The sequence below is a fragment of the Manis javanica genome, chromosome 2, assembly GCF_040802235.1.
Source record: "Manis javanica isolate MJ-LG chromosome 2, MJ_LKY, whole genome shotgun sequence".
NCBI lineage: Eukaryota > Metazoa > Chordata > Mammalia > Pholidota > Manidae > Manis > Manis javanica.
The window spans coordinates 34,095,884-34,116,891 of record NC_133157.1 but is presented as its reverse complement, the minus strand read 5'-3'; the positions used below and the strand labels follow the sequence as shown (position 1 = coordinate 34,116,891).

General features: G+C 50.9%; 1 protein-coding gene across 6 annotated transcripts in view; it reads right to left on the bottom strand.

Moving 5' to 3' along the window:
* Nucleotides 1-21,008, bottom strand: part of PAX5 (paired box 5) — a 187,704-nt gene that overhangs the window by 25,193 nt on the left and 141,503 nt on the right. For 4 of the 6 annotated variants that reach the window (XM_036996586.2, XM_036996588.2, XM_036996587.2 and 1 more), the window contains one exon: nt 17,135-17,236. The exons of the other annotated variants lie outside the window; for them this stretch is intronic. In XM_036996586.2, coding sequence (XP_036852481.1) covers nt 17,135-17,236 — 102 coding nt within the window. The remainder of the gene's footprint in view (nt 1-17,134; nt 17,237-21,008) is intronic. 6 annotated transcript variants of the gene reach the window in all.

The window sequence follows — 21,008 nt, the reverse complement described above, 5'->3', positions numbered from 1 at the left end:
ATGAATATGGCCCTGAGCTGTCCTTATAGTGCCTGGGATCCTGTGGTTGGCAGGCTTGTTCTCTCCAAGAGACCTGAACAGTCCAGCTGAAAGGTTGGTACATGGAACCCTAAAAGTTCCGTCAGGCTATAAATAAACCAAAGGGGTGGAAAGGAAAAGCCATGTGGAAAGGAAAAGATGCAGCTGTCTCAAAGCATCTGGACTGCGGTAGGCAGGCTGGATGGCTTTAGCTCACCCCTGCACAACTGTATGCTTCTTTCCTCTCTTGGTCCACATGTTACTCAGTGTGGCTTCTCAGGCCTTCATTGAGCATCTGCTCCTTGCCAGGTTCTGTGCTGGGCAGTGGGTGGGTGCTGTGATACAGCAGGGACTCAGGCTCATGAACTCTCCTCTGATCCACAGAGAGCCAGGACCCAGCTAGGCTTTGAATTCCAGAGAGTCTCTCTCACCTCTGCATTTACCCGAAGGCCAAGATGGCCCAATCAGATTCCCTTAAAACAGGCAAAGGGGGCAGGTGCAGCTATGTAGGGGTGAGTAGGTTGTTCACTGCACAAGAGCAACAAGCTGACTGGGCTTGTGGTGACTGATAATCAGGCTGCTCTCCATTCCCCAGACCTTGCACCCTGGCATGAGGCTATATCTACTCACAGGGAAGAGGGAGCAAGGTCCTGAGAAACAGCCGAGGGGAAACTTCAAGACAAGCCTGTAGCTTCCCCCTTTTTTCCTGCAGTAGCTTCTTCACTCTGCTGTCACACATCAGGAAGGGAAGAAACATAAGATGCAAACAGTGGATTCCTAAAGACAGTTCGTACTAAGGCCATCTGGGTTCTCTTCTTTCAACCACATTTATTTAGCACTGAGGAGGTGCCAAGCACTTCGAGAGGCACAAACTGCCTTCAAGGGGGGGTCATCATGCCTTTTTCAGAAGAACGATCTGGCTCTCAGGGGGCCCTGCATCTTCTCTTGTTTAAATGACTCTGGAGCAAGCAAGACTGAACTCTGTTCTGGCCCTGCCACTTGGGCAAGTTGCGCTGTGGGAGCTGAGGCCTCAGCCTCCTCCTCTGTGAAATGGGATAACACTGACACCAACCTGGTTACTGTGAAGGGCAAGCAGGCTGGGAAATGACCAGCATTCAGCTTCAGCTAGAAAGCAGGGCCTTCTCCCTCTCTCCTAGCCTCATGACAGCCCTGGGAAGAAGACCGCCATAAAGATGCCTCCACCATAAAGATGCAGACAAAGGTCCAAAGAGGAGAAGGTGACTTTCCTAAAGGCTAGTAAACCTGGAGGCAGGACTGAGGTCCAAGGGTGCTGAGTCCCATTCCAGGGCAGCCTGCCCACACCAGACCCCTTTTTAGCCTGCCCACAACACCTGCTCCATTATGGCTGGAGGAATTCCATGCACAGATTCAGACAGAGATGTTCCAAGGATCGGGGAGAATGAGCAGGGATATGTCAGGGCTGAAAGACACAAGAGAGCAAGGCAAGACTTGAACTCGCTCCTTGTGGGTGTGTGGGCGGGAGAACATGCCCTAGAGTCCCCACAGGACCACTCTCAGAACCACAAGAGTCCTTGTGCCCCAACCTGAGCCAGGGGGCACCCCTCCACCCTCACTCTGCCCCACTGCCCCAGTCCAGACAAGGCTGGTGGACCTGAGCGCCAGCCAGCCTCCCCCACCTCCTCCCGCCTGCCTCCTCTTCCTGCAGGCATGGTGGCAGGCCCTGCCTCCTCCCCAGGGAGCCCTCCGCCAGGCCTGCTGGCGCTGACGAAGGGAGGGAGGCCGCCAAGCTGTCAGTCTGGAGGTGCCCCTCAGAGCCCCGCCTGGCTGGAGCTAGGAGGGTGGGCCAACGCTGGAGCTGGGCTGTCAGGGCTTTCACAGAGATGAGGCCGGAGAGGCGCTGCCTGACAGCTCGCCCACCGAATTAGGACCATTTGCATGCTAATTTCCAGTGCTCTAACGGGCTGGCAGGCTGACTGGGGTGTGTAGAGTGTGCAGAGAGGCACCACGGCCTCCCTGCTCAGGATGGAACAATGCTTGACTGATCTAGCTGCGTTAACGAGCAAATTATGGTAATTTTGTTATTACAAATGCATAGAAATTTCCAAAGCAGGCAGCCAGTCAGGGCGGCTCCCTGCTCCTAAATACTGAGCCCCCTGTTCGTACACATGGGCTTGGCACCTGCTTCAGGGCTGGAGAATTCTAGGGTCCAAGCTGCCCTCAGAGTGCTCCTGGGGAGGCCCAGGGTGAGCGGGCCACAGGCCGGCACATCCCTTTCTGTCAACAACCAAAATCTTGGCTCCCACATCCCCCAAACCTCACTCTCGTGTCCCCCAGCAGTCCCTGCCTAGTCCCTGGGCCCAACGATGCCACATGCAAACTGGTTTCTTTCCATTCTGAGCAGGTAACATGGGTGGTTCTCCTTGTAGATCTCCTAAGTCATGAGAAATGCAATTAATTCCCTGCCTACTCTGTGAGCTGGACTCAGCATCCAGGAGGAGCTCAGGGATTGTCTGACAAATGAATGAATCAAGGAATCAAGGAATGGATGAGTGCATGAGTGAATTAAGGAAGGAGGAAGGGAGGAAGGAAAGGGCTGAGAAGAGAGAGAAGAAAGGCAGAGGGAAGGAAGGAAGACCACGACTCATCTCACAAATGAGGACGATTAAGAGAAACCTCACCGGGTCAGCTCACTGGTGGTGTAGTTGACCCAAGGCTGCCCCAGAGGGGTTTATTTACCGACTGGCAACCCCTCCTGGCATTGATAATTGTCCACTGTCCAAATGACAATTTGTCCCAGGTTTTCTGGTGATCTTCTTTTTGATTAGAAGTATGTTGTTGGAAGCATGCTCTGGAATGCATCCAGATGGAAGCCATGTCCAAGAAAGTGGGGGCTCCCTGCTCCACTGAGTGAAGCCTGGGGGGCTCCAAGCATGGGGCTGGGCTCAAAGAATGGGCTGGGCTGGATGATGGGATCCTGTTAGAAACCAGTCCACTTGCTGGGGTGGCCAGAAGGTTCACTCCTGGGCCCTGGCAGGTGTCCTTCTCCTGAGAGGGATTCCAGTTTGGGTTGTTACTACAAGGCCAAGAAGCCGACTCAAATCCATTTTGGGAGTCGGTGGGGAATAAATCACCGATTATGGAGAAGCGCAGCAGCGAGACAGGTCTGTTCCGGGCGCCTGCGGAAGCCTGAGCTGCCTGGGAGTCACAGAGAAGCATGGGAGGCAGAGACCCAAATACGAGCCGAGACTTTATAACCTCAGCTGGGGTCACTGCCAGATTTTCCTATTTGCTGATTTTTAATAGGGTCACAACTTCCAAAGGGAAACTGAACCCAGGAAAAGAAAACAATTATTTCTTTTTGTTTAGCCACCTGACTCGGGGGAAAATCAGAGAGCAGGAGAAACTGGGGCCTTGGCATGGCCTGCAGGTCCTAGGCAGACCTCTGTGCCAGGGGGTGGACTCTGCTGCGTCCTAGGAGATGCTCCTGCAGCTGGCCAGGGCCCAGGAAGAACATGACAAGGAGGGGTGGGTGAGGTGGAAGTCCTGCTCTGAGTTCTTCAGGAAACCAGGTCACACAGGGACCATCCCAGGAATACCAGGTCTGCAGGACACCAGGAGACAAACCGCTTCTTTTCATTGCATTGGTGAAGAACTGAAGGGACAACAGGGCAGGCGGCTGCCACAGCAAGAGGGCCAGCCTGGTTCTGCCTCTGATCTGCCATGTGACCTTGAACAAGTACTTTCCATGACCTCATCTGCACACTCCCAGGCTGATGTCTGAGGGTTAGTCCAGCATTACCCATCCATGACGGAGGGAGGAGCAGATGTATAAGGGCCATCTCCAGCCCTCCATGAGGTCTGTGATAGAACAGATCCTCCGCACACTGCACAGACACACCCCAATCTAGACCTGTGCTAACCACCTTCAGAGTGCTTCCCCCAAGCCAAGGGCAGGGCCCTCAGCTGGAGGCCTCCACTGAGTCAATGCCTTTGTTACTGCCCCTAGTTACCTGCTCTACACCCCCAGAAGTCCTGCGTGGTGGTGCGTGGTACATGGCTCCAGATTCCAATTCCCTTGCAGCCATTTTTCCAAGCATCTCTGGCTCCTTCCTGAGGAGCTCTTCTTCCAGAAATCCTCCACTGACACTGCCCTCAGAAAGACTGCATGCCCACAGAGCCCGATCGCAAAATTTCAGGAACTGTGGCTATTTGCTTCAACCTGAGACTCAGTATAGATGTGGTACCTCTCCTGATCTCGGACCTGCTTATGCCCCATCTTTCTCTCGCGTCACTCAGAGGAAGCAAATTCTACACTTGTGCAAAGTGTTTCTGAGAGTCAAATGCCAAACTGGCAAAGTCCTCCTGTTGTCATATGGGCTCTACCACTATGCTGGTGCGTGACCTTAAGCAAATCGACTTTTCCTAAGCTTCAGTTTTCATCTCTGTGAAATGGGGCTAATAACTGTTTCTTCCTAACACCACAGTGGGGATCCACTGAGGTCATGTGTGAAAGAGGCTTGTAAACTGTAAAGATCTGTCTAGATGGTGGTTCAAATTCTTTGCATTGTTGTAAACAAGATCTCAAAATGGTCACAGCCGTTGTGCATCCTGTTCTGGCAGGACAATGCCAGAGGTATTTGTGACCTGGGATCGCTCTTGCTCTTTAGACAAAAGGACATAACACAGTTGTCATTTTAAAATTTCTTTTCCTCCCTCTTTTCTCTCTCTCTTGCCCTCTTTTCCACTCCTTCCCTCTTTCTTTCTCTTTCTCGTTCAACCCCGGATCTAAGGCTCCCTGATTCGGGCCCTTTATTTGTGCCTTTGCACATAGACTCCTTATAAAGAAAATTCATTTGTTCAGGGTCACCGCGTGGTTTTTCATTAAAAACAAATTACCCGCATTCAGGGAGGACATCTGGGCTTCGTGGGTCCCATTAATGACTATATTTCCAGCCTCCTCGGCCCGGTTGGGCTCCCCTTGCCTGTCACCCCGCGTTCCTGGCCCCGGGAGGACAATGAGAGTGACAGTCAAGTGAAAGGGGAAACATGAGGGATGAGGGCGAGAGGCGAGTCCCCCGAGAGGGGAAGGAGGGAAAAGTGAAAAAAATAAATAACTCAAACAGAGGGTAACAAGGGCCATTGTCTCAGCATCTTCCAGCAAGGAGCCAGAGCAAATATTGGAAGAGTGAGCGGGGGCTTGTAAGTCAGCTAAAGCTCTGTTTAATTACACAGTTCGGTCCTAAGCCCTTGACTCTGAACAGGACAAGATAGGGGAGGGCACGTGCTGAGTTCAAATAAATATCACCCATATCCGTTGAGTGCCTCCTATACTCCAGGACGGAGTAGGTGGAGAATTCTAAGAGGGGGGACCATGGGTTGGGGGCACTTGGTCCCCCCAGCTCTGGCCAAGGCAGACATGGGCAGTGCCGGAGGGGACACTCAAAGGGGAGATGAGGTTCCTGGGGGTCGGCAGGTTTCCTGCAGGGGAGAGCATTCAGTTTGGTTCTGTGAGGATAGGTCTCACATGGACAAGTGAAGACGGGGCGGTGGGGCGGGGGGGATAGAAGGGAATATACTGGAATCTGAAGTGTGGTTCCCCAGGGTCTGGAAAGGGCTTCTCCTGGGTCAGGAAGGCCATACACAGCCCCGAGGGAGCACCAAGGAAACCAAGATCTTCCCCTGGGCCCAGAGCCCAGTCTCTCTCACTCCCCATGGGTACCAGGGGCTAGGTGAAATTGAAGCATGAGTTCCAGGTGCCAGGCCCAGCTGCTCCCCCGATTGGCTGTGTACCCCTTGCAAGGCATGGCATGTCTCTGAACTCAGTTAGCATGCCTCCAAAATAAGGATAAACACTCCAACCTCACAAGATACTTTCAAATTGCAACCTGAGGTAATAGCTGTGGTTCCTTTCTAGATTGTAAAGCACCAGGCAGGTCCAAGGGAAGCTTGCTGGTGGGATTAGCTCATGGGCATAGGCAACTTGGCTTCATTAGAAAGCATTCTCCTTTTGGAAGGCACGGGAGCCAAGCCTCACTTACTATCCCTCCCCTAAATGCTCCCAGAACTGCCAGAAATTCTCTGGAGAGAAGTGTCCCAGGTGGAGTGACCCACAGGCTTAGAGGTGGCAGTCAGACCAGTGAGGGCTGACAGCTAATGAGGTCTTGGAAACAGGGACTGCAGATTCCAACCAATCAAAGGGAGGAAAACATAGATGACTCCAGAAGCTAAGATGGTTTTGGAAGGACTAGAGTATGTGCACAAGCAAAGCATGTCTCAGAACCTTTGTTATCAACTGCTGCCCCCACCCCCTCCACGATTTCCTCCCTCCTCACCCCACCTCCCACTGGCTAACATGCCAGATATTCTTCCCAGGTTCCTCCCCTGACCCAAGGGAAGAATCATGGGCAACTTGACAGGCTCGAGCTATGCCTCTAATTTCCCCCCATTCTTTGATGTGGACAATGTTTCTCAATTTCAGTGAAACTCTCTGCAAGGAAGCTTTAGACATGCCCTCTATGCCTCAACCCTCCTATAGAGAAATTCTGGAGCCCTCTATGCCTGACATCCCCAGTCTAGGCTGGACATCCTTGAACTTACCAGTTATCATGTCTACCCCAGACCTTTACTGACTTGCCCATCTGTACTGCAGACTGAGAGCTTTCCATGGCCAAGGGCCATGGCTTTCACCTTTATGTGCCTAGGCTTATGCCTGACACATGTAGATGGTCATTAAATGTTGGGAAAAAGGAAGAGATGAAGGGAAAGAGGAAAGATGCTGGCTGGCTGGCGGGCTGCTGCAGCCTAAGCAGCTCAAGGCCCCCACCATTTTTTAATGTTCAATACAGTTACTCAGGAAATCACGGTCTCTCCCAAGCCCCTCTTTCCTAGACCCCAGGTGCCATCCTATGGAGGCCCCTCTCTGCCCCACCTTACAGCACATCACAGCTTAAATGCACCACAATAATAGTTTTCATTCTAAAAATATGAAAGGCTTATTTTCATGATTTTGCTTTTGAAATTATTTGGCCACAAGTAAATACACTTATGATTGGCTAAGTCTTGCAAAGTGAGAAAAATCTAATCTAAAAATTGTTTTCAAATGTAATAAAGTTTTTGTAAGCATTGAACTTAATAGTTAATGAAGTAATGTTATAATATGTAGACTTTAACTTAACATTTATTATGCCAGTTTTCCAGCATCTTTTTGAACTTTAGAAGCAAAAGGAGTTTTGGTCAGGCCTGTCCATTCCTGAGGGTTTGCCTCCTGGAATCTGATGAGGCCGTGAGGACTTAGCAGGATGAAGGCCCATGGCTCAGTGAGGCCACCCAGCTGCCTCGGGACACCCACGCTCCGGGCTGTGCATCCACACAGCACTCTCCACACTGACCTGGGAACCCAACCTCTCAGGGCTGGGGTGGGGCCCTTAATGGCCACCAGAGCCAACCTGCCCCCACTTCACTCCACCCACTGCTCAGACACCTTCCAAATACTTTGATTTCTTCTAAAGCAAATCTTGACTGTATTCCCCCGATCTAAAAAGTCATCATGATCCAGTTTTTGACTTTTTTTGCTTAAAGAAATACCACTTGTAGAGGCACTTCAGGATGACAGAAGTCAGGAGCCCAGACACATGGTCTCCCATACTCATGACTGGGTCCACCAACCACCATCAGGAGTGGAGACGGGGGAAAACTAACCAAAACGCTAGACACGGAGTAGCCTGGAAGAGGTGGGGTGTCCTCCACACCCACTCCAAGCTCCCCAGTGCTGGACAGCAGGGAGCCTCTGGCTTTGCACAGGGGACCTTTCCCAGCTGGGATTCTGCTGGTCACTTGTCCTTGCCCCAGGGACCTGCCCTGTGTGAAAAACGCCTGTGACGTGCTCCCTCCCACCTTCATGCTCCCCAAAGGTACACTGCTTAGGTCATGGAACAAATCGTGATGATCTCTGCTCCCTGTCTTGTCCTGAGGTTCTAGATTCTGAAGTCTGTAAGAACCTCTCCTAGGTGTGGAGGCCCTGAAGGCCAGTCCTTGCCTGCCACAGAAGGGTTAGGGGACCTTGGGCGTGGAGACAAGGAGAGTGTACAGGATCAGCACATCCTCCCCCGAGGAGTTATGGTACACCAAATGACATATGACAGCGCAGGGCCATTGCTTTATCATATCATAGCCCCAGACCTGAAGGGAACTTGGAAGCGTTTGCTGCCCACTTAGAACAGAGGTGGCAGGGCTCAGGAAGCCCTCCAGTCCAGCCAGGAGCTGATTAACAGCAGACAGGGACCTCCTGGACTTAGAAACCCTTGAATGGTAGGACCTGAAAGCCTGCAAGGGAGCATCTAATCCAGTCTTCCTGCCCCTGCCTCCAGTTTGAGGGAGCAGGAAAGTCCCAAGGCCATGTCCCAAGTGCACACTGCAAGTGTCTGGCAGCTGGAATCGGAACCCAGGTCTTTATAAATTCCAGTAGGACCTTCATGCTTCCAGCATGCTTTCCATCTCTGAGTCTTTGCTTTTGCAATTCTTTTCTTTCCAAAGCAGCAAAGGGCTCATAAAGCCCACACTCGGTGTCAGTTTCTCCCCAATGCCAGCCTCACTTCACACAGGGGTTCCACAGAGACTGTCAAATAGACTGCCCAGATCAGACCTCTCCAGACCCCTCATGCTCCATTCTGCAAGGGCACAGCAGCCTCACCTATGACTCACATCTAGATCAGCCTGGGCAGAGCCTGCCATCTGTCAAGGCTGCTGTTTGCATCACCTCATGCCCCAGCCGTTTCCAGGGGTCCAGTCCTGGGTGCTGGTGGGGGCCCTCTATTCGGCATAGCCTGCCCTGCCTGCTTGTCCCTGCCACTCCAAGGCTTTGGTCACACCAGTTACTGCCTGATGCCCATGTTCGCTAGTCCCTGGGTCTTCTCACACACCAGTCCTTCACCCAGCAATGTTCCTCCAGCTTCTCAGACTGGTAAACTCACATTTCAAAGTCCAGCTGAAATGGCCTTTTCTGGGAAGCCTTCCCTGATTTCCCCAACCCCAGTTCCCCAGCAGATTCAGCAGCCCCCTTTCCCTGCACTTCCTCAGCATACTTGTAGATTTTTAGCTCTTAACATAGCCTGCAGGGATATTTTGTATCTGTCTCCCCAACTAGACTATGAGCCCTCTGAGGGCAAGGGGTGTGTCTGAAACACTACACCAAGCCCAGAATTGGCATCCAGTGTCTCCCAGGAAATGCTGAAGAGTAAATGAATGAGCAAATGAACAGCCATCTGCCATATATCCCCAGGGTTAATTTTTCATTCCTCTTGTGTCTGTGACCGATAGCCACTAGAGGGCAGCAGAGTCAGAAACAAGCAACAGGTGGGAGACCCAAAGCCCAGGGGTGAGCTTTGAAAGGTGCAGAGGAAGCTTCAAAAGTGCTTGGGCCACAGGGCCACCAGGAAAGTAAGAGCTGAGAAAAAGGCCATTTATTCCCTGAGCAAACACTCCCTGAGCCTGCTGCTTGGGCTAGGGAAGCACTAAGAAGCACAGGGCCTATCTCCCACCTGATGCTCCAGACCCTCTACCAAGTTATTATTGGCTTCTGCTGGCCCTTCCCAAACCTGCCCATTCTCCATCTTCAATTCTAATTATGGTGAAGGCTCTTTACACAGGGCAAGAAGGCCGCCCCTCTGACCCCCATTCACTGGTCCTGCCATGCCTACAGAACCGTGCGGAGCATATTCAACCCATGGTCCACCTCGTGAGCAAGTCCCAGAGAACAGAAATGGCTTGCCAGATCAGAGTCACTGGCTGAGCTCAGCCAAAGCCCACACTCCTGCCCACACACCTGCCTGTTTCTAGGTCCCTCAAGCCCCAGTGTCTTCCAGGGCAGGCCTGCCCAGCAGGGGAGAGGCTCAGGGTCAGGGAGGGGCTTGCTACAGACAGACAAAAGAGACGCTCCTTTCCCTGCCTTCACACCTCAATACCCTCCTGCCTCACAGGACTGGTACCTCAGTAACTAACTGTACAACCATCATGTCAAATGATCCTCAAGAACAAGCAAAGCTGGCTCGGAGTTCATTGCATGGGGCTTCTGCATACTCACAACCATCAATCAGTGGTGAGGCTACACTTCTTGCACCTTGCCCCTCACTCACTTCTCTCCGGACAGCTCTGTATCTCCTTCTCCCTCCCTCTTTCTCTCTCTCTCCTCCTTTCCCTTTCCTTCCCCCAACCTCCCACTTTACCCCTCTCCCTCCCTTTTCCTCTCCCATCTCTCCCCTTCCCTCCCTTTCCCTCCCCATCTCTCTCCCCCTCCTTTGCCCTCCCCCATCTCTCTCCCCCTCCCTCCCTTTCCTCCCCTGTCTCTCCCCCTCCCTCCCTTTCCCTCCCCATCTCTCTCCCCATCCTTTGCCCTCCCCCTTCTCTCTCCCCTTCCCTTTCCCTCCCCCATCTCTCCCCCTCCCTCCCTTTCCCTCCCCCATCTCTCTGTCTCTCTCTCTCAGCCAGACCTTTGCCCTTGGTGCTCCTGGCCTGCTTCACCACCTGTGTGCAGAGGGCCTTACCTGGCTGGCTGCTTGCCCTCCAAAAGTTAACAAGTCCAAATCCTAACTTTCAGCCTCCTCCTTAACCAGCCCCTCTTCCTGCCAACCCCATTTACCCAGACTGGGCTGGCCAAACCATGTTCCTACCCATGTGAACCCACTCTAGACACTGGGCTAAGCCCCTGTCTTACCCCAACACCCCCATCCTCCTCTTCAGATGACCAAGGATGCACTTGTTACAGTCCAGCATAAGGAAGGTCCCCTTCACCAGGACACACTTCTCAACTTGATCAACCCTAGGTGTCTCTGTTTTCCTAGGCCCATAAGCACACAGTCTGCTCCCACTCCTGCTTGGCAATGCTCTTGTTTGTCACTGGGTTCTTCTCGAATTGGTTCTCCCATTGGTCCATGGGCTGCACGGGGTGTGAGCTCTGCTGGAGAGCTCTTGATTTGATGCCAGCTGGCCAGGCCAGCTTCAGGCAAGCCAGCTAAGCTTTTTTTCTCACCACCACACCCAGTTCAGGCCACTATGTAATCAGCAATCATCATCACCACCAACACTTAAATGGCACTTGACATGCACCAAGCAAAGTTCTAAGAATTTTTACATTTATCATTTAATGCTCACTCTTATTACCATCATCCCCATTTTATAGATGAGGAAGAAATCAAGGCACAGAGAAGTTAATGTGCCCCAAGCCACAAAGCCAGTGATTCCGGACTAGACAGTCTGGCTGCTGAGCCTGTGCTCTGAAGCGTCCAGCCACCCTGTCTCAGCACGTGGCGGCCCAGCATCCTTGGCTGCCTTGCTCTAGCATCACTGACCTCTCACGGGCAGCCCAGTCCAAAGCCCTCCACTTTACTTCAGCTTCTATTTCCTGAGTGTTACTATGGACCAGAAACTGGGACACAGTGGTGAACAAAACAGACATAGCCTATGTACTGTACACCCGTGTATACTACACAGACCTGAAAAAGATTAAGCCAACTAAACTCCCTCAGTTGTGCTGAGCCACACAATGACAGGACCAGGATGCTTGGAGAGAGGAGCGATGGGGGTCCTGGTTTGGATGGTATGGTAGCAGAACATCAGGCCCCACCAAAAATGTCCACACCCCCCATCCCTGAAAGCTATGAGTGGGGTAGGTTATATAGCGGAGGGGGGTTAAGGTTGTTAATTAGCTGACCTGAAGGCAGGGATTGTCCTGGGTTATACAGGTGGGTCTTATAAGATTGCAAGGGTCCTTGTAAGTGGGAGATGGAGGCGGTAGAGAGAGAACCAGAAAGAAGACATCATGAAGATTCCATCCAATCTTGCCAGCTCTGAAGATGAAGGAACCAGGGCAAGAAGCAAGAAATGTGGGTTGTATCCACGAGCTGGAAGAAGCAAGGAAACAATTCTCCCCTAAAGCCCCTAGAATGACGTGTCCTTCCAACATTTTTAGCCTAGGGAGACCCACCTTGACTTCTGACCTCTGGAATGGTAAGATGGTAAATTTCTGTTGTTTTTTAAGTCTCTAGTTTGTGGCAACTCATTACAGCAGCAATAGAAAACCTAAGTGCTGGGTCACAGGGAAGGTCCCTCTGAGCAGGTGGAACACATTAGGTGTGAGAGGGAGCAGGCCAGGCCGGCCAGTCGGCAGAGCGGCAGGGGGAACCCCTGGGCGGAGGGGAACCACAGGTGCTTAGAGGGCCCCGTCTCTCTGTCCTCCTGATGGTCTCTTGTTGCCACTCCAGACCTTAGCAGCCTCAGGCTTCTCCATCCACCCCTCACCTCCTGCTTCTTCATGAAAATACAGGCCATCAGTTCACTGAGCAACTTCGTTGAAAGGTTCCTAGAAATACTGTGCACTAATCCATGGCAAGTAGAGTACTTAGGACGGGAGGTACCTGCCATGCTCCTCCACGGGCTTCCCGTCAGCAGCTCCTTGACTGCCGCAGCCCAGACAAGGCGAACACAAAACGCTCAGGATTTCCTCGAACTCTGGCCTAAAGCTTCCAAGAGGAATCACGTGAGGAGGGCGGGGCCAGGAACTGAAGGGGCGTGGGGGCCGCGCTTCCTTGACGGGTTCTTCTCAAAGAGGGTTACTTTGCTGCTTAGACTCACTGAAACCAAAAGGCAGTGAATTCTCCCTCCTTTCCCCCAGCCCAGAATTTTTAGGAGTTTCAAATGCCATGTCGATATCTGTTAGATTGTACAAATATCTTCAGGCAGGAATCAACTAGTTATACCCATCAAGACACCATGGAATCTGGTGCAAAACGTTTGGCATTTGCTAGGACTTGATGAAAATAAAATCTGAAAACTGTCTCCATTCTAAACTGATATGATGTGGTTCCCTGTTTGCTTTATTCAAAATAATTGATCAGCAAAAGGATATACAGGGTTTACAAAGCTGCAAAAACTGAATCTATGAACCCCTGGAGGACACCAAGAAGACCTGTTTTGCAGCTGCCCGAGTATACCCTGGAGGCAATCCCTTCTCCATTTGCCCTGAAAGCAGATCTCACAGACACCTTCCCTTACAAATGGAAGAGATGAAAGCCTAATTTCCCAAATCTTAACGTGGGAAAAAAAAACTCAGAAGATTTCCAGTTTCCCTCTGGATTCACTGCCAGGCTAGAATGGAGGGCTGTTTCATATAGTGAAACACAGCTGTGGTGTGTAACAGCCTCAGAGAGACAAAGCAGGATTAATAACCTCCAAAGCCTTCTCAGCTTGTTTCTGCAAACTGTCTCAACATTTGCTTTAGGGTCTATGAAAAGGAATCACTTTTGGCACTGTCCAATTGAATGAATGCCTCTGGGATTCAGAAGCCCAAGAGGTTATGAATCAGAAATCTGCACAAACATGAAGTCAAAATCCTCACACACACTCATACACACACACACACTGTGGTATATCCATGTCCTAATCCCTGCAAATGTTACTTATGTGGCAAAAAACGGGGGATGGGAGTTCTTTGTAGATGTGATTAAGTATCTTAAAATGGAAAGATTATCCTGTATTACCTGAGTGGACCCTGAATGCAGTCACATGTATCTTTATAAGAGAAAGATAGAGATTTGACACACATAGAGAAAATGCTGTGAAGGTGGAAAAAAGAGATTTGAAGACGGGAGTGACATGGCCACATGCCAAGAAATGCCAGGAATCATAGGAAGGTAGATGAGGAGCACATCTTTGCCTGGGGTCTCCAGAGGAGCAGAGTCCTGGTGACACCTTAATTTTGGGCCCAGTAATACTAATTTCAGACTTGTGGGTTTCAGGACTGTGAAAATATAAATTTTATTAAGCCACCAAGTTTGTGGTAGCAGCCACTGGAAATGAATACATGTGTCAATATTCATTTTCCCTGCCTTCCTCCCTTACAGCAAAACACACAAAAGGAGCTCCTATGTGCTAGGGACTGTAAAGGGTGCAGAAGACAAGTTAGGCAGAGGGCCTGGCCCTCAGCAACCTCACCTGCCTGTGGCATAGCTGAGTGGGCCACAGACACGCTGGAGCATGGGGTTTAACAAAGCCAAGTGTAAAGCATTATGTCCCAGAGGAGGACCGCACCAAAGTGTTCGTAGGGCAGGTAATGTTTCCACTCAGCCCTGAAGGGTGAAACTGGATCCAACAGACCGAGGCAGAAACTGGTCTAAGCCAAGGACACAGAATAATGTGGGACAGTGACCAGTAAAAGTGAGGCGTGCTGGGAATCAGTGAGTGGTCAGGGAGGGGGACAGGCTGGGAGAGTGGACTAGAAAGAAGGTGATGCCAGACCACAGAGATGCCTGAATGACAGGCCCAAGGTCTGCTCTGCTATGAGGGGGGCCCTCTTTGCTGTAGGCCAATGCTGGGGGCAGTTTAGCAAAGATCATGGGTGCAGGCCAGCAATGCCCTGTGACGCCATTCAAGAAACAGATTTGTAGATTACGCTGGAAACAGTTCAAAATATGTGACACTCGTTTGGCTATTAAGGAACAGAACTAAGGACTGTGTCTGCTGAGTGGGGAGTCCCAGCACAGACAGTGGGTCTGGCACTCAGTATGGGAAGGGTACGGTGTATGAGAAGAGAAAGCAAGAAAAGAAAGGAGAGAGGGAGAGAACGAGGAAGATGTGGGGCTCTCCTGCCAAAATGCTTGGGCTCCTCCCTCCACACTGTGCCCTCTCACTCTATGCCATGGGACAGTCTCAGGGGACCATGCCACCAGGCCACCCTGTGGTAGAACATGTCTACCCACTGTCAGCACATTTGGTAAGGCTGTGCCCTTGCTCAGGCCTGTGACTCCTGCTGCCCACTAATGGGCAAGGGGTTGCCATCAGTTCCCGCTGGGGGCTCTGCCAGGCCTGTGGCCATTTGTATCTTGAGCTTGGTAACTAAGGGCAGGAGGAATCGTGGGGGCTGGAAGGCAGGCTCTGTTTGGATAAACTCAGGAAAGCTCAACTGCTTCTCTGAATGCAGCCTCTGGGGTTTGCTGTGGAGAGCCAGCAGGGTGGCCTCCGCTTCACCTGCCAACATGCCCTCAGGACAGGGTCTAGGCAGCGCCTGCCCCTCTGCCTTCACTGAGGGGCTTGTGTTGATAGAATGAGAGTGCACAGAGGCAGCACAGTACAGAAGAGGGAGTACTAAAGTGAGGAGCAAAAATCCAGATTCAAATCTTCCCACACACAAGCTGTGTAGGGCAAAATCACTAACTGCTCTGAGTCTCAGCTTCCCCCTTTTGGAAAATGGGGATTACACTCTGGACTTGGCCCACCTGACAGGGCTGAAGCATCACAGGGCTCCTGGGAAAGCCCTTTGCATTCTATGAAGTGCTACATAAGTGTGAGGGGCCAGTAATGGATGACTTGGGAACATCTACTGAGGCTGCCCTAACTTGCTAACAGCTGGGGAATAAGTCAGGGGAAGGACAGTGTGTGTCCCACCTCTGCCTTGTGCACAATATTTCCTATCCTCTGCCTGGACCCACCCTTGCAACAGAAAAATCAAAGGTTTTGCAGGAGTGAACCTGGCAGGCCTCCCCCATATGTACACACAGAGCCCATTTCCCGTATGTCTCATATTTAAAAGTCATAAATCAAGCTAACAAACCGTTAAATGAAATATGCTCTACCCTCCTATCTTGTTAAATACATCTTCGTAACAACCTGGAGGACCAGGAATGAATTTAGCATTCTGGGACTCGGCATCTGTGCCAGGACCTAGCCGTGTGGGGAAAGCCTTCCTGGGCTATCATCTGCCTTTCTCCTCTCCCACTCTCAGCTCCTCTCACTGTCTTGTGGGGCCTCAAACACAAGTGTGGACACCCAGCCCTCACATCCATGCTCTGTTCACAGCCCCCAAAGAAAGCCAGTCCTTGGGCTCTGGGGCACACATCCCCCCTGACACAGGCTGGGGAAGAAGTTGAAAGAAGTGTGGGGCTATTTGGACAGGACCCCTATAGCGGGCTAGAAGGAGGGATGTAATCACCAGGGGCAGGTCCCTTTGGCCCTGCAGTCTCCCCCTGGTCCATGGCGGGAGGGTGGGAGAGCTGGCCCTCCACAGGGCCAGAATGGGTGCCTGTTGCCTAGGTCTAAGGGTGGTTCACTCTAGTTCACAGCTTCTAGTCATGGCTCTGTGTCCTCTTTGCTAGGTGACTGAGGAACATCCCAGCCCCCTCCAGACTCAATTTCCTCACCAAAAGCAGGTGAATGACCATCTGTCCCCTTCTCAGAGCTGTCGTGAGGTTCCCAAGAAAAAGCCATCTGGGTGGGAAGGGGGTGGCATAACCAACCTGGCTTTTGCAAATGCACTGAGACGATCAACAGTGTTTGCTAGGAGAGGAGCAGGCCTCTAGAGCCCCAGCACTGAATGAGTGGCATGGTCCTTGTAAATGGCTCAAACAAGAGCCAACACTAACCCTCAAAAGAAGTGTAACAACATCCAACTGAGTCCTGATTTTCCCCCTGATTTTTTTTAAAGCATTTTTCAAAAAACACTGCTCTGGGTATCCCTGCTATGCTCATGCCCTTGGTTCATAACCAGCCAGCACCATGGTGGCAGTGTCTAGTCCCCACCATGGAGGAGATGGGGTGGCTTCCTTTCCAAAGGTCTTGGAAGAAACTGACATGTTGTGGGCCACAGGGGACCAGGTCTCAATGGATACAGGCTGTCCGGCTTAGAATCAGGTGACAGACCCACCAGCCAGCATCCTGTCCACGGCACATGGTCCTTGACCCCAGGGAGCACAGCTGCCCAGGGCACAGGGGCTTTCTGGTGCTCATGTCGCACAGACTGGGTGGGAGGATAGAGGATGGAGAAGAGCCCCCACTCCCTACTGGCTGGGGCAACCTTCGGCCAGGTCCTGCACCCTCTGTGTTCAGAATCCCCGTGTGGGCAACAAGGGGCTATTTAAGCAATAGTCAAGGGTCCCCCTGTCTCTGATGTCCTCCCAGGTGCCACCTCGGGCTGGTCCCAGCCCCACTGCAGGCCTAGTTGCAGAGAAAGAGGCCGAGAGTGCAGACTTCTGCCTGCTTTATTCAGGTGCTCTTTTCAGAAGCTTAGAGGTCACCCAGGCAGTTTGGGGGGAATGCCCCCCTGAAACCCCGTCGACTGCCTGCTGCGGAGACGCCAACAGAGCAAACTCACCAGGCACCATCCCTGTCAGCGTCGGAGCTGAGTAGCTGCCCTGTCCGGTGGGGGGGACGTGCGGAGGGTACCCGGGGAGGGTCGTGCTCGCCAAGTCACGGCCTGAGGAATCAAAGCAACAAATCACGGGGTGAGTGTCTCCGTAGCCAGCCGCTCATGTCCACAGCTCCCTGGACATCTGCACATTTGTCACGTCCTGACGCTGCACACAACGTGCCCCAGCTGTCACCATGGCTCTCGATCGTGCACACACACACACACACGCGCACACACACACACACACACACACACCTCCAGCCGCCCTGGCTTCACTGCGCAGGAACCGGGGACAGTGCTGATACATCCCTGGGAACCTGGCGCTTTGGCCAGCTCTCTGCTCCCCATGCAGGACTTGGACTTCCTCCTGTCCATACCTTTGCTCCTAAGCTGTGCTCTCTGCACAAAGCACCCTCTCCTCCAGCTGCACACAGCCCAGTACCATGCACTTTCCGCTGCCAGTTCAAACAACTTTCTCCTCCTCAGACCCTTACAGCTCCACATCTGGTCCTTATTAAATTCTCCTTTGGCCTAGAGCTAGTCATTCATTCAACAAAGGTGCAAGAAGCACCTCCTGATCCCAGACACTTTTCTGGGCACTGGGACATGGAGGCTAAGGCCTCTGCCATCAGGGGTAGACACTCCAGTGAGTGCCTGTCTACCTCTGTGCAGGGTGCCAGCTCCTGGAGGACACCTTATTCATCCACCACAGGGCATGGCACCTAACAGGCTCAGTGAATAAATGTGGGAACAAAAGGAGCATCCAGGTGCCCTGGGTCCCAGGCCGTGTGGAAGAGACCCCCAGGGAGCAGAACTCTGTAAGGGAGGTGCCACTGGGGTTTGTGCCTCTTAGGTAAAAATCAGGGCTACATCCCTTCCAAACAGTGACAGTTACATGTATGTAACAAGGTGCTCGTGGTTAAAACCAATAGCCCAGATCTTGGGAGATCAGACTGCCCTGTGATTATCTGTTGGTTGGGTCCTGAGGACGAGACCCACCCTGGGAGGTGCGATTGGCAATTGCTCCTGAAAGAAAGGGATACATCCTTTCCAGCCCTGTGAAATGAGGTGCTCCCTTAGGATGAGGGAGTGAAGACAGAACTCTGACCTCTTCTGGATGTGGACACTGAGGACTGGGGAGGTCAAAAAGAGGTCCAGGGGCATGGGGGAGTATGCCTGACCACACAGGCCCAGGCCCTGGGAGCCTCCCTTAGGCCCAGTGGGGTGGTGCAGTCAGAACACAAGATGACTCTGAGTTCAGCCCCCTAGAAGGTGGCCCAAGAAGGACCATCTCTGACCACCTCCCCCAAAGAATGCAAGCCAGCACATGGTATGAGCCTTTGAATGTTCCCCAAATGAACGAACAGCCCATCTAGCGCCACTCATTCAAAGACTATCCAGCCAGCACCCACAGGCCACCTCATTTCACAGGGTTCTGCTTACCTTCCAGAACTTTACGGAACACCAGGCAGCTGCGGGAGACTCCCCCTCCTGCTCACCACCTCTCTGGCTTGGGATTGGGCATCCTAGCTTGTGACAAGCGTGGCTTGTGTCCCTTCATGTGCATTATGGTTAAGGGGAGCAAATACCCCAGGATTTACCTCTGGGAGACCTCAATCCCCCACATGAGCTGCATATAACTCCCCATGAAGGCCGAGATTAAACAGAAGACTGGAGTTGGCAGAACTGACTACTTATTTTTTTATTTTTTATTTTTTATTTTTTTGAGAGGGCATCTCTCATATTTCTTGATCAAATGGTTGTTAACAACAATAAAATTCTGTATAGGGGGGTCAATGCACAATCATTAATCCATCTCAAGACTAATTCTCGTCAGTCTCCAATCTTCTGAAGCATAACGAACAAGTTCTTACATGGTGAACGAATTCTTACATACTGAATAAGTTCTAACATGGTGAACAGTACAAGGGCAGCCATCACAGAAACTTTCGGTTTTGATCACGCATTATGAATTATAAACAATCAGGTCAGATATGAATATTCGTTTGATTTTTATACTTGATTTATATGTGGATCCCACATTTCTCCCTTTATTATTATTATTATTTCTATTTTTAATAAAATGCTGAAGTGGTAGGTAGATGCAAGATAAAGGTAGAAAACATAGTTTAGTGTTGTAAGAGAGCAATTGTAGATGATCAGGTGTGTGCCTGTAGACTATGTATTAATCCAAGCTAGACAAGGGCCTTAAAACATCCACGGATGCAGATTTCTCTCAAAACAGGGGGGGTGAGGTTCTAAGCTTCACCACTGTTGATCCCCAATTTCTCACCTGATGGCCCCCCTGCGACTGTGCCTGTCTTAGGTTGTTCCTCCCTTGAGGAATCTTACCCGTCTCTGGCTAACCAGTCATCTTCCGGGGCCATACAGGGAAATGTAAAGTTGGTAAGTGAGAGAGAAGCCATATTGTTTGAAAAGGTTAGCTTTTTACTTCTTTGCAGATTTATGCCCTGTGGCTTCTATGCCCAGCACTTGTCTCGAGGTATCTTTACCACCTGGAGGAATTATGATGCTCAGTAAATTCGATATGAGACACAAATTCTATTTAAGGGTTGTAATTAGGAAGGAAGAAGAAAAGCTATAGAGGTAGCATATGGAACAAAACATGGGAGGATTGATTATTTCTTTGCCGTATCTTCTTGTAGAGTACCTTAAGCATGTATAGGTTTTAAACTACTAACTACCTTGCACACACATATTAACATAATAGGAATACGGTGACATAAACTAAGCAAATCTATAATTACCAGCCATCTCCAGTGAAGCCAAGAAAACCAGTTAGGCACCCTAGGCATGTGTGAGATTTTGTCTATGATATGATGGATATTGTCCAACTGTACTTGAACAGTCTGAGAGAAATCAGACAAATTAAAGCAACCCATTTCTGGGATCTGTTCACATCCCATATGTTCTTTTAACCGTAGATAGTCTATAGTCGTAAGATTTTGGAGTGCTACAACTTGCACCCCTCCCAACTCCTGGTTGAGTTCCAACAGTACAGATCCACTCAAATTCGTTGTCTCACTGTATGCACATGCCAGCCTAGACATCTCCCTCCTCATGGGTGGTGAGTCCAGGAAATGGTGGGATGGATGCAGCCACAACCGCAGCATCGCCCAGATCCCTGTGGAGGCTTTTTGATGATCATCACCCAGCACGAGTCCTCCAGCGAGTGCTGATGCCGGAAGCTCCTCCTCATATCATATCTTAGTTCATTTTCTGGGTAGCCAAGCTAGGCCTTGATCTTCTGCATAAAAACAAACAGACCCTTTGCCCACACTTTGACATGCCCTCTATACCACTCTGTAGAACTCGTTGGAGGTCAGCACACAGGAACTGCTTTTTTTTTTTTTTTTTTATTAAGAGAACGGAATATTATCAGAAAAGAGTACTCCATAGCCGATCATCTGACACCCTTTAAGTGATCAAAACTAAGGATATTTAAAGCATGCGTTAATCTTTGATTTACCAATAGTTTTATCCTATCAAGGAGTAATCCTTTTCTTTCTTTTTTTTTCCTTTTGTTTTTTTTTAATCTTTAATCTATACTTACTTGAAGAATACTATGTTTACTATGCTCTCCCCTATACCAAGTCCCCCCTAAAAACCACATTAAAGTCACTGTCTATCAGCATAGCAAAATGTTGTAGAATCACTACTTGTCCTCTCTGTGTTGTACAGCCCTCCCTCCCCTTTCTCCCTCCCACCCCATGCATGCTAATCTTAATACCCCTTTTCTTCTTCCCCTCCCTTATCGCTCCCTGCCCACCCATCCTCCCCAGTTCCTTTCCCTTTGGTACCTGTTAGTCCATTTTTG